We start from the raw sequence: 17235 nt of genomic DNA, 5'->3' as shown, positions 1-17235 counted from the left end.
TATACAAAGAATAATTGAAGTTCTGGTAGTTTTTGTACTATAGATAAAATTTGAAATGTCTATATACAAATCTACGCCTCTTCTAAACTCCCTGTAATAATTAAATATTTCTGAGAGATCAGATTAAAATCATTTTTATTGACTAGACTAACCAGCAAACAGTCAATAAAATAAACTCATTGTCTCCTCCATAACTAAAGAGATGGCATGGCCACTCCTTTAGACTTTTATGCCTTTGGACAAGAGGTGGTACATAGAACAGAAATCAAATCTAATTGGTTAATGTGATGGGAGATGGGCTACATTATAATAATGGGTCTTGGGGTACATGACTTGTGTCACCCTAATCTTGTTTAATAGAGACATCAATTTGCATGTAAAATAGAGAAAGAGAATCAACATTTCCCCAGAACTGTCTAGAAGAACAATAATGAGCAAGAATACAATTATTAGCTCAAACTTAGAATTTCTTTTACTATCTGTTTATGACTTGGCCTGGGGAAATATCTAAGAAAGAGATTTCCCACTCTGGTATGAGAAACTAGAAAAGGGGGAAAAATCTTGGTTCTAATAAAATAATGATTTATTAAATATAAGAAAGAAATATTCATTGATCAAAGAGATTAGACACTTAGATTCACAAAATTTATGTCATCTTGGACTCTCCATATTCCTTCATCTCACATATCCAATTATTGTCAAACGCTTGTTATTTCTCTTGAATGTGATCAGATAAAATATTTTGCTTACCACTATGCTCAGAAAATAGTGGTTGCTTTATAAATGTTTGTTCCTTTCCCCCTATTTTCCTATTTAGACAATTATCACTCTAATTCTGGCACATATCATTTCTTGTTTAAACTATGGCAAAAATATCCTATTCTCTTCCTTTTCCAATCCATCTTTCACATAACTGTCAACTGATCCAAAGACACTGGCTCTCCTCCATGCCTGCATTTCAGTAACTCCCTTATTGTCTCTCACATTTCTTAGTTTCTACAGACCCAGTTCAGGTAACTGTCTTCTACATAAATATAAATGTAAAATCCTGCACTTAGATTAAACATCAGCCTCATTGTTATGAGATAATGGCAATGTCAAATGACAATTTGATGGAGAAAGAAATATGGAGCTTTTCATGGTCTGAAAGATAGTATTCATCAACAGTCTAAAATGACAGCCAAAAAGCTATGATTTTAGGCATAAGAGGCATAGTATTTAGAAGGTGATGCTTTATGCCCACATCATATCTTGTATATTGTATTCAGGTCTGGGCACCACATTTTAGGTGGACAATGAAAACTATAGAGGAGCTGGAGGAGAAAAATGAAGATTATCAAGTCTGTGTCATACAAGGATTAGTTGAAGGAACTAGGGATGGAGAAGAGAACACTCAGGAAGGATATGATAATTATCTTCAAGCACAGACATGTGAAAGGAAGATTAGAATTTCTCTACTTGAGGCCATAATGCAACCAAAAGAGGTTGTAAAGAAATAGTATGGGAAAACTTAACAGTTAATAATAAAGCAAATGTGGAATAGACTGACTTACAGAGCCGTCTTGAAGCAAAGGCTGGATGGCTATTTAATTGGCTACATTGTAGAGGTGTTTCCTTGATTACATATAAGATTGGTCCAAATGCTTTTTCAATACTTTGAAAAATATAACTCTTGAGGAAGGAGACAAGGAGAAACAAGACAAATTAATGTGAATTATATATCAAAAGGCAAAAGTATTTTCATTAATAGAATTGTATCCTCTTGGAGCTGAATAAAACCTTAAAAAAATCAACTTCCACCCACTTTCTAGATGAGGAAACTAAGACTCACAGAAATTATATGACTTTCTCAAGGCAATAGGTGACAGAACTAGAACTAGAACTAATCTCTTCTCATTCCCAATCTAATTATGTATGACATATAGCTTTTCTCAAACATTATATACTAACAGACCCCCAAAGGATAGGAAGTATTAATTCCTCACTAATTATAAAGAATGCTGATTAGCATTATCAAAAAATTTAATGTTTCTCATTATATAATCATTTTAACAACACAAAAGATAATATTCTCTAAACATGTTTCCCTATTAAGTGAAGTGTAACTCCTTAAATTGGGATTTAAGAAAACATTAGGTTAAAATTTAGAATAAATTAAATATCAATTGCCAAGTAGATAGGAACCCATTTACAATCCATTTTATAACTCGTCCTTGGTTAATGGTAAATTTAATTACACTGTTCTTCTTTTCTGGGTCTCCAAATCAGAAACAGCAGCAACACTAGTCTGCATTCTTGGCAATAAATATTAGGGTAGAAGTTAACTTTACCATTCTTGATCATTCAGGGTTTATTTTCAGACAAATGATTAAAGGTTTCCCCCCATGTTCCACTTCCTATAAAGAAATCAATCAGTGTGGGGAAATTTTTTGCAAAGATTTATCCAGGTCAAGATCTAATCAGACAATAAAAGAAATTCTAGGTTAGAGATAAAAGGTGCATTTCTGCTCATTATTCCTGCTCAGTCAGGTCTGGAAAAATGTGGATCTTCCCATTTGATGAATAGTTGATATGACAAAATCTCTTTGACCAAGATTTGTATGATCTGAGACACACACCCCAGGTCCCTCGTTGTAATATAACCTAAACTTTCAATGTAATATTTTCTCCTTTAATTGTTAACTATTCAGAGTTGATTGCCACCCTCAGAACACCTACTCTTCCAGGAGCATATATACTGTGAGCCCAACACCATGAGGTGTTTTTGGTCTAAGAAAGTCAGCCAAATGACCATCATTTTATTAATAAGCATGCTGTCAACAACAATAAAATGATTGAATTAGATTTTTTCTCAAACTTTTTAAATGTAACAGTTTTCAAGGATTTACATAAACTGTGCCAGGAATAATTTCAGGAGAAATGATGAAATTTTGGAATGTATAATATGTAGTATAACTATTAAGTAAGCAGCAGCATTAAATGTTTTTAGCAGCATTAAATTTTAACAGAAGATGAATGTAGTATTTTAAATCTTCCCACAGGATATCTCTTTAACTGGGAGATTAGTATGGTTTAATTCCTACATATTAAGATGAGGTTTATGTAGGTTTTTTGTCTATTTGAAATTATTTTAAGTTAGAATTATTTTACTCAAAATAGAAGTCTGATAGTGACTGTCACTGGAAAGAATTAAATTAATATAAAATGTGAGGAAAGAGTCAAAAGAAATTTTTTAAAATAGTTCTTAACCTACTTCTTATCTATTCTTCTGATCATACTGAAACCAGAATTCTAATTATTCTTCTGAAAGTATAACACAAGGATTCTAATTGTTGAATATTCTGATTTCAGTACTGTTTTTTATTACTTGCCTATATCTGACAATGGGAAAATTAGAACATTTAAGACCGCAAAAATCAATCCATGTATGTGTTTTGTGACATGTTTGGTTAAATAATTTGTTAGCCACGAAACATGCTATTACTTAGAGGATTGAACCTTCTTAGATAAATTCAACCTTTAATTAAACCAAAATGCAAGTAACCATTTTGTTTCAGGTCAATTAAGGTTTTGGAATCCTGATGACTTAAATGCCTCACAAAGAGGATCTTCTCCTACTCAAGACTGGATTGATGACAAACTGCATGAAGTTTGTGAAGATCTGGGAATGACTCAAGATAGCCATTTGAACAAAAAAAAGCTGATATCTATCTGTGAACAGTATGACTGGAAAAATGTCAACAAGGAGGTAATTATTTTATTATGGTTAAACTCAGGAAGTAATTTTTTGATTTTATGTAGCTTATTTTTTTTCTTTAAGTTTGCCTGTCAATGAATGTTTTCATAATACAGTGGTTTAAAATGTTTTTCCACAATCCTGTGAGATAGCTACTTCAAGTATTTATTTACATTTTACAGATGAGGAAAGTAAAAGTGACTAAGTGATTTAACCATGTATACAAAAGTTTACAGAAAATATTCAGAGATCTGTACTCAGTGTAATGGGAAGATGGGGGAGAGGTTTATAGAGATGGTAAAAGGAAGAATAAAAACATTGCTCAGAATCAATACCATGATAACAGATAATAGAAAGTTTATATAAATAATACTTATTTTCCTTCTATTTCCTTGACAAGGAGAATGACTTTGGATTGAAAAGTTTAAGACAAAAAAAATCAGTGAAGTTATTTGAAGTCAGATTATCTGGATTTAGTTCAAATATGAATTCTGCCACTTAGTACTTATCTGACCTTGGGCAAGTCACTTAACCTCTCTGTGCCGCTGTAAAATGAAGGGGTTGAATTAAATGATTTCTAAGTTCCCTAACAGCTCCAAAGCTATGTTCCTGTGAAAGAACAAAATTAACCAAAAGGAGAATTGTTTACAAAAAAGAAGATGTAATAATAGCACTTGTCCCTCAGGAATTTAAGTCACAAGGTCCAGATAACCTACTTCCTAGGGTAATAAAAGATGTACTTCTGTTTTCCCATATACAAATTTTTCATACATTCATTGCTTTATATATGCTATTTCCTATGCAGATTTCACCTCTATTGTAGTAGGCATTTAATAAATGCTTTTTGAATTGAATTTATAAGATTACTAAATTAGGACAACATGAAAATACTTTTCAACCTAAAGAGTTACTTACAGCCATAATATCTTCTTGGTATAATCAAGTAAACAATTTTTATTTAAAAAGGGAAAAAAATTAACACAAGAACCACTTCCAAAAATAGTCATTCTACCTAGATTTTAGCAAAACAAATACTTGAAAAAGTATTCCATATTATATTATATCTTATTATATATGTCATATTATAACAGTTCTATTGCTATCTTCATTTTATAGTTGAGGAAACTGAGGCAAATAAAGTTCATAGCTAGAAAGTGTCTAAGGCTAGATTTGGCCTTAGGGTTTTCCTGATTCCAGACCCCAGCATTATATTTCCTGTACCATCTAATTTCCCTCATATACCTCAATAACTGTATGAAAAAATACTCCATGTCACTAATAGACAAATGAGTATTGAAACAACTCTGTGGTTCTATCTTACACCCTTCAGATTAGAAAAAAATAATGACAAAAGAAGAAAATGACATGTGTTAAAGAGTCTGCTGGAAAGTAGTCTCTAATATATTATTCATGGAGCTATGAATAATTGGTCAAGCTAATTGGATAATTGGATCAAATTGGAAAGCAGATATCCTCCAAAAGTCACTAAACTGTGCTTACCTTTTAACTCAATGATACTACTTAGTTGTAGTTTATACTTAGGCCTTGAAGAAAGAAGAAAGGTATCCATGTGAAAAAATTTTTATAGCTACTCTTTTGTATGAAATGAAATGAACCATTTCCAGGAACACTGGGAAGACTTTTAAGAGGTGATTTAGAGGGCATTGAGAAGAAATACTTATGATAGCTACATTGTAAAGAAAAAATGTTTCAAAAACTTGAGAATTCACTCAATACAATGAATAACTTATTCCAAGGGATCAATAAGAATACTACTTTCCTCCTGATGGAGAGGTGATAGACTTAAAATGAAGAACAAGGCATATTTTTGAAAATAGTCTCTGTGTGAATTTGCTTTGCTTGACTATGTACATCTGTAAAAGTTTTTATTTTTCCTCTTCTTTTGTTCATTATAGGAAAAGGAAAGTTGGAAAGAAGAGAAAATAAAATTGAAAATAAATATTCAAATTATATTTTTAAAAATTGTTGGATAAATTTCTTAACCTTTTATGATGTGTATTTCAGGAAGCTTTTGTAATTGAGGAGCAATTCTGCTTCTCAGTATATCAATTTATTTATCCCAGTTCATTTTTCCATTGGAGTCAAGATTTCCAGGCCTAGTAGAAGTAAAAATTCCTAAAATAATTTTTTGGTGTGAATGTTTTACAGTTAGATAAAGACAGCTGAATCTTCCAGTCTCTTAGACTTCTACTGACAAAGGGTTTGTGATAACCTTGATTGAAAGTATGTATTTCATTAGTAAAAATTCCCTTTGTCCATTCTTCAGAAATCTAGTCTTGTCTTGACCATGACAAACATTTTTTTCTTTAAATCAATAATTATTAGCTTTTTAAAAAATATTGACAATGTTTTCTTACAGAAATAAGGTCAACTCTCAAACTGAGACTGGGGTGAATATACTTATGCCTTTCCCTCCCATTTTAGCCCAGATATTTCTAACTCTATACCTCACACTTCCTCACCCCTGTCCACCATACTTAAAGGATCAGAATCATCAACTCATAGAAAGACCTCTCTCTAGATTGCTTCCAAATATAGCTCCAATCAACTTGGAAATTTTCTTTTATTCTGACCACTTTTATCTGGAAATTTAGTTGCCACCTACCACCTGCCTGAATGTAGAGATAGGACTTAACCATCAGTCCCCAAAGATATTCTCATGGAGAGGACATGGGATTTAAAATCAGCTTGAGTTTGAGTCATTGCTCTAGTATAGACAATGATAACTGAAAACTCTAAGTTTTATTAGTAAAAATAACCTTTTTTCAGACTTCGGTACTCTAGTACTTCTTTGTATTTGAAGCATATTACTAAACTTATCTGAGATTGTCACCTAATTGTAATATATATAATATCTACTTGTCAGGTTTGTTATGATGATGCACATACAATATACATCTACATATATATATATTTATATACATATAAACATATATACATATATATATTTATATACATATAAATGAGAAACTTGTAAGGCATTTGACTAATTTATTTATTTATATCTTCTTATGTGATCAAAAAAGTATCTTAAAAGTTATGTTCCTGCTTAACTTCTTTCTAGATGTTTGAAGATATCTTCCATGATCTTAAGTCTGATGGTACAATGAGTTTGAAAGATTTTTTCTATGGCTTGTTTAAAAATGGAAAATCCTTTACAACATCAGCATCAACTCCTTACAGACAATTGAAAAGGCATCTCTCTATGCAGGTAAGGATCACATTAGAAAATTGTTTGACTATTTGACAGTAATTCATAGGATCAGGAATAAAGGTCTCTAATAAAGAAATCTAATTTAAAGGGAAGGTATAGGTAAAATTTGCATAAACACTTTGATCTTAAGCTGGGAATACTTTTCCATCAAGCTGGAGCAAATTTTACTACTAATCATTTTTTCCAGGTTGAGATAATTTGACAGAGTTGAGAGATATTCCAAATTCTCCTCTTTTTCTGACCCTTTATATGTGTCTCTCTGTGTGTGTGTGTCTGATATATATATATATATATATATATACATATATATATATATATATATAATAGTAACTGTCATCAAATTCTCAAAGGATCCTATAACCCTCACTGCCAGAAAAACCACTTTGGGTTCTTTTAGGAAATAAGAAATTCAGCTTTTATGTGCAATATCCAAATTCAATACTATGAGGTCATTGGTACAGAAGGGCACAAATATTGACGAGTAAGTTAAGAGAGACAACAATTGGTTTTCAGATATTTCTGAAATATTTTTTTTGCCTAATAGCATCCCTCTGAATTAGAAGGACAAGGTACAAGTTTAAAATAGGATTGACTTATATATTCACTTTATAAAACCTTCTATTTATTGGTTTTTTTTTTTTTTACTAAATGTCAGTCTTAGTATTCTAAATAAAAGAGACTAAAAGGGCAGAGGACTTCTTTCTTCACTGAAGATTTTCTAGAACAATATACCTTTTGCTTGTTATAGTAATATAAACAATACCAATAAATTCCAGTCTTTTAATCAGCCTCTGCCTATTTTCCCTCTTCTAGTCTTTTGATGAAAGTGGGAGACGCACCATGACTTCTTCAGCAATTACGAGTTCAATTACCTTCCGATTATTCTCCTGCCTTGATGATGGAATGGGTTATGGTTCTGTTGAACAAATACTTGATATCTGGAATGAAGAGGGAATTGATAATGGCCAGGAGATCTTAAAGGTAATAAAACAAATTGAGAACAAAAATTAGCATCATCAAAAAATTCTAAATAATAATTATCAAAAACCTAATTATTATTAAAAACTACTTTTTAATTTATTTAATAATCAATACTTTATTTAATAATAATTATTTAGTAAATAATTTATTAAGTACTCTCTATGTACAAAGCACTGTAGTAGACATTGGGAATACAAAGATAAAAACAGTCATTGACTTCAAGCAGTTGATAGTTTCAGGTAGAAGGATTAAAAAAATGTACAAATAAATATGATACAAACTAGAATTGCTAAACACTAAGAAGATATCTAAACAAAGTATGATGAGAAATTTGAAGAAAGAAATCTCTCAGCTAGCCAGGGGAACAAGGGAAGCTTTCTTGGAACTAGTAGTACCCAAGATGTACTTAAAAGGAGAGAAAGTTTTCAACATTAGGGTAATATAGTATATTTCAGGTTTTGGTACAACTTGTTTTATACATAGAGAAAGGAAAGATTTTAGGGAAAGATTAACACTAGTAATCAAATTTGACTTAAAATATTGAACATTGGAGGGAAAAGTATAGGCAGAGGACTGAACCTATAACTTTGTTAATATAGGAAACTTCCAGGTAACAAAACTACCATGATCTCTGGTACCTTCTTCTGTAGCACTTATATTCTTGGGTGCCTAGAGCACTGAGTGGTCATGTACTTGTACATAGTCATATATCCACAAGATCTTTTTATTTTTGAGATAAGTTTTCTCTATATATTCAACACTGCCTCTTCAAAATAAGAATGAAAAGATAAATTGAAGCTACATTGAGGCGTACTGGATTTTAGCATTTCATCCAGAAGCAAAAAAGAGTTAAATTTTTTAAGTATTCAAGTAATGTGATCAAGCCTGCACTTTAAGGAAATTATTTTTGGAAACTGTATGAAGAATATATTGGAGGAAGAAAACTAAGGTTGGAGCTTGAAATAATATATATATATATATATATATATATATATAACATTTGTTTAAATATTATTTAATTGTCATCTGTTACAATGAAGAGGGTATTTCAAAAGTGCAGATGAGCTGTAGTGAAGTTATAATCTAGTGCAGTGATGGCAATATGAGTAAAGAGGAAAAAGATGAAAGAATTATTGCCAAAGTAAATACAATATCTAAAACTTAGCAAATGAGAATGATGCAAGAGAATAATGAAAAAAGGCAACAGGTGGGTGTAGATGAAGTACTGAAATGGAAACAGAGGTACAAAAATTCACTGAAGAAATCATTTTCTTAGGAAGTAGAATTGGCCAAATGGAAAAGGAGACTAAAAAAAGCTAACTGAAGAAAATAATTCCTTAAAAATTAGAATTGGGGGGCAGCTAGGTGGCATAGTGGATAAAGCACCAGCCTTGGAGTCAGGAGTACTTGGGTTTAAATCTGGTCTCAGACACTTAATAATTACCTAGCTGTGTTGCCTTGGGCAAACCACTTAATCCCATTTGCCTTGCAAAAAAAAACCTAAAAAAATTAGAATTGGAAAAGTGGAAGATAATGACTCCTTGAGCCAACAAGAATTACTCCAAAAGAATGAAAAAATAGAAGAAAATGTAAAATATCTCATTGGAAAAACAACTGGGAAAAAAGCTCCAGGAAAGATACTTTAATTATTGGACTACCTGAAAGTCATGATCAGAAAAAAAAAAGATTCTGGACACCATATTTTGAAAATAAACAGGATTTAGAAACTTTTAAAGATATGGAGGATTTTGAATATTTTGCTCTAGAGGGTAGAGAGCTAGGATCACAACAAAGAATCACTTTCCTATGAAACTGAGTATAATCCCTTGGGGGAAACTTAGACATGAATGAAATAAAGAACTTAGAAGCATTTCTAATGAAAAGTTCAGAACTGAACAGAAAATTTTGTTTTCAAATGCAAGACTCTAGAGAAGCATAAAAAGGTAAATGAAAAAGAGAAAACATAAGGAATTCAATAAGCTTAATTTGTTCATATCCTTACATGGGAAGATGATAACATAACTCTTGTTAGGGCTGTTAAAAGGAGTATACATAGACAGAGGGTAAAGATAAGAGTTGCCTTTATTGGAATATCTCCCAGAAAAACAAAGTTAAGGGGTGAGAAAGAGGATTGTACTGGGAGAACAGGGAAGGGAGAGCTAGAATGGGGTAATGATCTCACATGAAAAGATATGAAAGACCTTTTATAGTGGAAGGAAAGATTGGCGGGGCACAGATTCACAAAAAAACACAAATCTCTAATAAGTTTCTAAGGTTTCCTTTATATTTGAGGTGCTCTTTAATATTCTAGTTTTCAAACAAGTATAGTTATCAATTGAAGAACAAAAATTTAGCTCATAAAATTTGTTTGAATTTCTTTCCTTTTTCTCTCTAAAGAAAGGACCATTAGTTACCTTCAACTGATAATATTTTACTGATCTCTAGGCCTTGGATTTCAGTCTTGATGGAAGCATCAACTTAATGGAATTGACACTGGCATTAGAAAATGAGCTTTTAATCACCAAAAAATGGCATGCATCAGGCAGCTCTGGCCAGCTTCAAGACTGAGATCAGGCACTTGTTGTGAGTTGACAAAAGTCCATCATGTTACTTTGTTTTGTTGTCCTTCAGGTCTTATCTATCAATTTATTCAGGTAACTATTATATGACATCTTCTATTCTGTGTGTAAAAATGGCATATCTTTGGACTAGATCTCCCTGCTGTAGTAACATGCTTTGAAGTATATGCAAGTGTAAGTCTTTTTTTTGTATTGTAAATAAAATTCTGAAATTTTTAAAATTCTTTTTTGAAGTTTACAATTCCCCCCCATCTCACTTCCCTCCCCCCCCACCCCCACAGAACACAGTATGATGGTCTTTACATTGCTTCCATGATAAACATTGATCAAAACTGAATGTCTTGAGAGAGAAATCACATCCTTAAGGAAAAAATAAAATATAAGAGATAACAAAATTACATAACAAGATACCTTTTTTTTTTAAATTACAGGTAAATAGTCTTTGGTCTTTGTTTAAACTCCACAATTCTTTCTCTAGCTAGGGATGGTATTCTTCATCCTAAAATTGTCCCTGATTGTTGCACTGATGAAATGAGCAAGTCCATTAAGATTGATCATCGCTCCCATGTTGATATTAGGGTATAAAAGTTCTTCTGGCTCTGCTCATCTCACTTAGCATCAGTTCATGCAAATCCTTCCAGGCTTCTCTGAATTCCCATCCCTCCTGGTTTCTAATAGAAAAATAGTGTTCCATAACATCTATATATACCACAATTTGTTCAGTCATTCCCAATTGATGATCATTCATTCAATTTCCAATTCTTTGCCACCACAAACAGAGCTACTATGAATATTTTTGTACAAGTGATGTTTTTACCCTTTTTCATCTCTTCAGGGTACAGACACAGTAGTTGTATGGCTGAATCAAAGGGTATGCACATTTTTGTTGCCCTTTGGATGTAATTCCAAAATGCTCCTCAGAAAGGTTGGATGAGTTCACAACTCCACTAACAATGTATCAGTGTCCCAATTTCCCACATCCCTTCCAACATTGATCTTTGTCCTTTCTGGTCATATTGGCCAGTCTGAGAGGTGTGAGGTGATACCTCAGAGATGCTTTAATTTGCATTTCTCTAATAAGTAGTGATTTAGAGCAATTTTTCACATGACTATGGATTGCTTTGATTTCCTCATCTGTAAATTGCCTTTGCATATACTTTGACCATTTGTCAATTGGGGAATGAGTTGTTCTTTTGAAAATTTGACTCAGTTCTCTGTATATTTTAGAAATGAGTCCTTTGTCAGAACTATTAGTTGTAAAAGTTGTTCCTCAATTTACATTTTCTTTTGATCTTGGTTACAGTGGTTTTGTTTGTGCAAAAGCCTTTTAATTTAATGTAATCAAAATTATATAGTTTATTTTGAATGATGTTCTCCATCTCTTTCTTGCTCATAAACTGCTTCTCTTTCCATAGATCTTACAGGTAAACTGTTCTTTGTTCTCCTAGTTTGCTTATAATATTATCTTTTATGTCTAAATCCTTTATTCTTTTTGATTTGGTATAGGGTGTGAGATGTTGGTCTAATCCAAGTTTCTGATATACTAACTTTCAATTTTCCCATCAGTTTTTATTGAAGAGAGAGTTTTTATCCAAGAAGCTGGATTCTTGAGGTTTATCAAACAGCAGTTTACTATAATCATTTCCAGCTATCTCTTTCACTGATCTACCAGTCCATTTCTTAGCCAGTACCAGACAGTTTAATTTAGGTAGAACTGTCATTTTTCTTCTACTATCTTGACCTATCCATGAGCAGTTGCTATTTGCCCAGTTATTCAAATCTGATTTTATTTGTGTGAGAAATATTTTATAGTTGTTTTCATAGAGTTTCTGAGTCTGCCTTGGCAGATAGACTTACAAGTATTTTATATTGTCTGAAGATTTCTCTTTCTAGATCTTGATGCTGTATCTTGCTAGTAATAAATAGAAATACTGAGGATTTATGAGGGTTTATTTTATATCCCGTGACTTTGCTAAAGTTGCTAATTATTTTTAGTAGTTTTTTAGATGATTTTTTAGAATTCTCTAGGTATACCATCATGTCATCTGCAAAGAGTGAGAGATTTGTTTCTTCCTTCCCAATTCTAATTCCTTCAATTTCTTTTTCTTTTCTTTTCTTATTGCTGAAGCTAACATTTCTAACACAATATTGAATAGCAGTAGTGATAATGGGCATCCTTGCTTCACCCCTGATCTTATTGGGAATGCCTCTAACTTATCCCTATTGCATATAATACTTGCTGATGGTTTTAGATAGCTACTGCTTATCATTCTAAGGAACAATCCACTTATTCCTACACTCTCTATTGCTTTTAGTAGGAATGGGTGCTGTATTTTGTCAAAGGCTTTTTCAGCATCTATTGATATAGTCATATGATTTATGATAGGTTTGTTACTGATATAGTTAATTAATCTAACAGTTTTTATAATATTGAACCAATCCTGCATTCCTGGGATAAATTCTGCTTAGTCATAGTGTATTATCGTAGTGATAACTTGCTGTAATTGCTTTGCTAAGATTTTATCTAAGATTTTTTTAATCTATACTCATTAGGGTGATAGGTTTATAATTGAAATATTTTTAATGATGACTTTTTGTTACTCAAACAAGCAAGTATGTGAGATCACGGTGATAGGGATTTTGGAGTTGGGAAATTTTAAGTGCTCTTGGGTTGGGGAATTTGCCTAGGAATGGTCTAACTTTAACTAGGTTTGTATTGTGCTCCAGGGAACAAATTGACCAAGTAGCCAGAGAAAAAGAGAAGTTGCAGTCAGATCTTGAAAAAACTGAGAAACTTAAGTCTTTGATGGCTTCTGAAGTGGATGATCACCATGCTGCCATAGAACATCAATATGAATATAATCTCAGGTAAGACCAGAGGTAGCTTGAAAACTTGAATATCTTCACCTGCCTTTTTATCAGAAGACATTAGTTGTATTAGTATCACCAAAAAAAAACTTTAAGAAAACTGCTTTCTAAATATCTGAATAAAATAGGATTATATTGGTTTCCATTGTAATAGTTTCTGTAACTACCTAAAGGAAAGTAAGAGATTAGATGATTTTTTCAAGCTCCTTTTCATCTCTTTGATTTTAACTTTTACATTTATATGACTTTAAGATGACTTGGTATGAGCTGGGTTTTAGCAATTTGATAGCAGCTTATTGGGCACTCCTATATTTAGGAAATTGGAGGAAGTATACAAGGAAAAAATAGCATCATTCAAGAATGATATCCAAAAGGAGAGAGAGCAGATCCTGCAGCAGGTAGGCAAACAGCATTTGGAATTGGAACAGGAAATAGAAAAGGTGAAGACTGAAGAAAACTACATTCGGGATCGTCTTACCTTCTCTTTAAAGGTAACTAACCAACATTTATATGGTTCTTTAAGGTTAACAAGGAGTTATGTGTATAGTATTTCATTTGACCCTTACAGCAATCTTATGAGGTAGACACTATTATTGCTCTAATTTTACAGAATAAGGAATTTTACAGATAAGGAACCTGAGGATGAGAATGGCCAAATGATTTGCCTTGGTTCAGTCATACAGAATGAGTCAAGATTCAGGTCTTCTGACTTCTAGATTTTATCCAGTACATCACTTAGTTGTCTAGCATAATATTCATAGAATAAATACTTTCTTGCCCCTAATTCTGATATATAAGTACTTTTTGGAGAAGATTAAAAAAAATACAATCCCTTGCTCTCTTTATCACCTGATTTTTCCAGGGTTCCTTCACCTTACAAAGAGATATCCTTTATGTTAAAAAATAAAATGGAAACCTAGAGAGAACAGTATAGCTATACTACATAACAAACAAAAAATCTAATATTATAAGTAGTATTCCACACCAATAATCTCCCTCTCTTCAGAGTAGGAAGTGCCCCATACTCTGAAAGGATTACTTTTGGGTTGGTATACGTTCTGATTATTTTTAGTTCTATGGGTTCTAGTCATCTCTATACAGCCTTGGCTTGTAGAGCCATTTCTTATTGTTGATAGGATAACCTGTTTAGATCTTGATTCCACCTGCACTTAGTTTTCTGCTTTTGTATTCTCTCTCCCATCAGAGTTTTCAGATGAAACATCTATCATTGTGGTCAGAATATTGGGGTCTGTTAGAATTTCTAAATCATACTGACTAGGTGACTTTTGGCAAATCACTTTATCTCTCATTGACTCTCATTTCTTGTGGTAGAAAGAAATTTTTTTCATCCAGACTTTTCTTTGTCAATGAAATAAAATGCACTATGTCTATCCCAGCCCAATATCTTGAAAGTTTGGATTTTTATAGCATGCTTGAAATGCATTGGTTTTATTTTCATATTCCAAGGAAGGGCTTTGAACCAGAGCAAATTTAAAATGTATTAGAACTGGAAGGGTTTTATTTGCCAAATGTACTTTGAAAATAATAGTGTTTCTATACCCTAAACTGAAAATTTAGAATAAATTAGGTTACAACAGTAAAAAGTAATAAAATGCAGATTATTGCTCTCTTATTCTCTAATACCTGACTAGTGTTTTTAGTTGTTATAAAGCAAGTTGATTTTGTCAGGTTTTTCCTCTACTAAAGGTGTTTTGGGGCTTTATAGGCCATATATATATATATATATATATGTATATATATATATATATACATATATATATATATATATTTCAACCAGATATTAAACAAATGAATTAGTATAATTAAGTCCTGTTTGACCTATAGAACCTAGCTTGTCCCTGTGAGGTAAGTAGGGTAAATAATAATATTCCCATTTATAGATGATCAAATTGAACCTTTGACAAACTCAGTGACAGACTTACACAGCTAGTTTAAGTGTATGAGGCAGAATTAGAATGTAGGTTTCATACTGCTGTCTTGTTTTATTTGGGTCTAGGTCTGTTCTAATTTATTTTGTATTATATTCATATATTATATGTATTTTTAGATGTATTTTATAGGTTATGAACCTCTTCATTTTTAAAGCTATTTTTATAATTTACATAAATATTATTAGTTTTCTTTGTGATCCTTTGCATTTTGCTATGTGCATTTAAAAACATTATTCTGAGAAGGAATCCATGAACTTCATCTTGTGATACCAAAAATTATGAAAACCTACTCTGGATAGTACCAAAAGTTCATTTTTTAGAAGATTATTTGTTGTCATATTATCTCTCCTTTTGGGTAGCCAAATATGTGAAGCAACCACAAAGGATCTCAAGATTCTCTTTTTCTGAGTGCCAGATGTGTGTTTTGGATTTTGGAAGACCCAGAGATCTTCCTTTGGCTACCAATTTTTGCTTACCACCACTACTATCTTTTCTAAAAGTAGAAAAACAAAATAAAACAAAAAAGTTTCATTTTGACTAGGTTTTTATGAAAAGTATGAAACCAAATGTCAGTGGTTATATATATATATATACCTTTAGTTTGCTTCAAAATGGAGAAAATTTTATTAATAAACACTAATTCATACTTTATAGAATATTTTGAAAAAGTTAGGGAAATTTTGTATGCATTTGATTTTCAATTTTCTTTAGGAAAACAGTCGTTTAGAAAGTGAACTACTGGAAAATACAGAAAAGCTTGCAGAGTATGAGAGTTTGATGACTAAACTGCAAAAGAATTTGGACAATGTACTATCAGAAAAGGTCAGATTCTTGTTTAAGATTATATGCTATATTTTTTCTCAATTATCACATAAAACAAGTAAAAATTTAAATATTGATTATTTATGTACAATCATGCAAAAGATATTGCCATATTAACCATGTTGTAAAAGAAAAAGATACTTTTCCTCAAACTTTGCACCTCCAAAAATTTTTTTTAGAAGTATGTTTTGATCTTATTCAGATTTCATTATTCTTTTTTTTGGAGCATTTTTCATCAGTGTCCTTTGTCATTATCTTGGATGTTTGAATTGCTGAGAAGAGCTAAGTCATTCACAGTTGATCATCATACAATATTTCTATTACCCTGTACAATGTTCTCCTGGTTCTCCTCACTTCACTTTGTATTAGGTCATAGGAGTTGTCCCAGGTTTTTCTGAAAGAATCCTGCTCTTTATTTCTTAAATCACAATATTGTATTCCATTACAATCATGAAACACAACTTGTTTCTATTCCATAACTGAATCCCCCCAATTTCTGATTTTAGGCCACTATAAAAAGAACTGCTATTTTTTTCCCCCAAAAGATCCTCTTTCCTTTGATCTATATCACTTGAGATATAGACCTAATAGTGTTATTGCTGAGTCAAAGGCTATACACAGTTTTGCAAACCTCTGGACCTAGTTCCAAATTGTTCTAAATCATGGTTGGATTTGTTCATAGAGCTACCAACAAGTGTCCCTATTTTTTCATATCCCATTTTCCTTTTTTTTTGTCATACTAACCAATCTGATAGGTATAAGGTAAAACCTCTGAGTTCTCAAATCAGTAGTGACTTAGAACATTTTCTCATATGATTATAGTTAACTTTTATTTCTTTGTCCAAAAACTTCTTGTTCATATTCTTTGACCATTGATCAGTTGGGGAATGATTTATGTTATTTGCATCCTGGGGATTTTTCCTTGGGAGCTTATTGATATCTTGTTCAATTTCTGTTAATCTGGATAATTTATATTTCATATTTTTATAAACAATCATCCATTTTACTTAGATTATTAACTTTACTGGTATGTTATATTTTATATTTTGCTAAATATTCTTT

General features: G+C 31.7%; 1 protein-coding gene across 1 annotated transcript in view; it reads left to right on the top strand.

Annotated features, from left to right (window-relative positions):
* Positions 1–17235, top strand: part of NIN (ninein) — a 422635-nt gene that overhangs the window by 79706 nt on the left and 325694 nt on the right. The window contains 8 exon segments of the mRNA XM_074236002.1: positions 3558–3748; positions 6822–6968; positions 7785–7952; positions 10398–10475; positions 10477–10535; positions 13259–13399; positions 13716–13890; positions 16063–16173. Of these exon segments, the coding sequence (XP_074092103.1) occupies positions 3558–3748; positions 6822–6968; positions 7785–7952; positions 10398–10475; positions 10477–10535; positions 13259–13399; positions 13716–13890; positions 16063–16173 (1070 nt within the window).

Source organism: Macrotis lagotis, chromosome 4 (assembly GCF_037893015.1).
Source record: "Macrotis lagotis isolate mMagLag1 chromosome 4, bilby.v1.9.chrom.fasta, whole genome shotgun sequence".
Lineage (NCBI taxonomy): Eukaryota > Metazoa > Chordata > Mammalia > Peramelemorphia > Peramelidae > Macrotis > Macrotis lagotis.
This window is presented reverse-complemented; position numbering and strand designations above follow the sequence as displayed.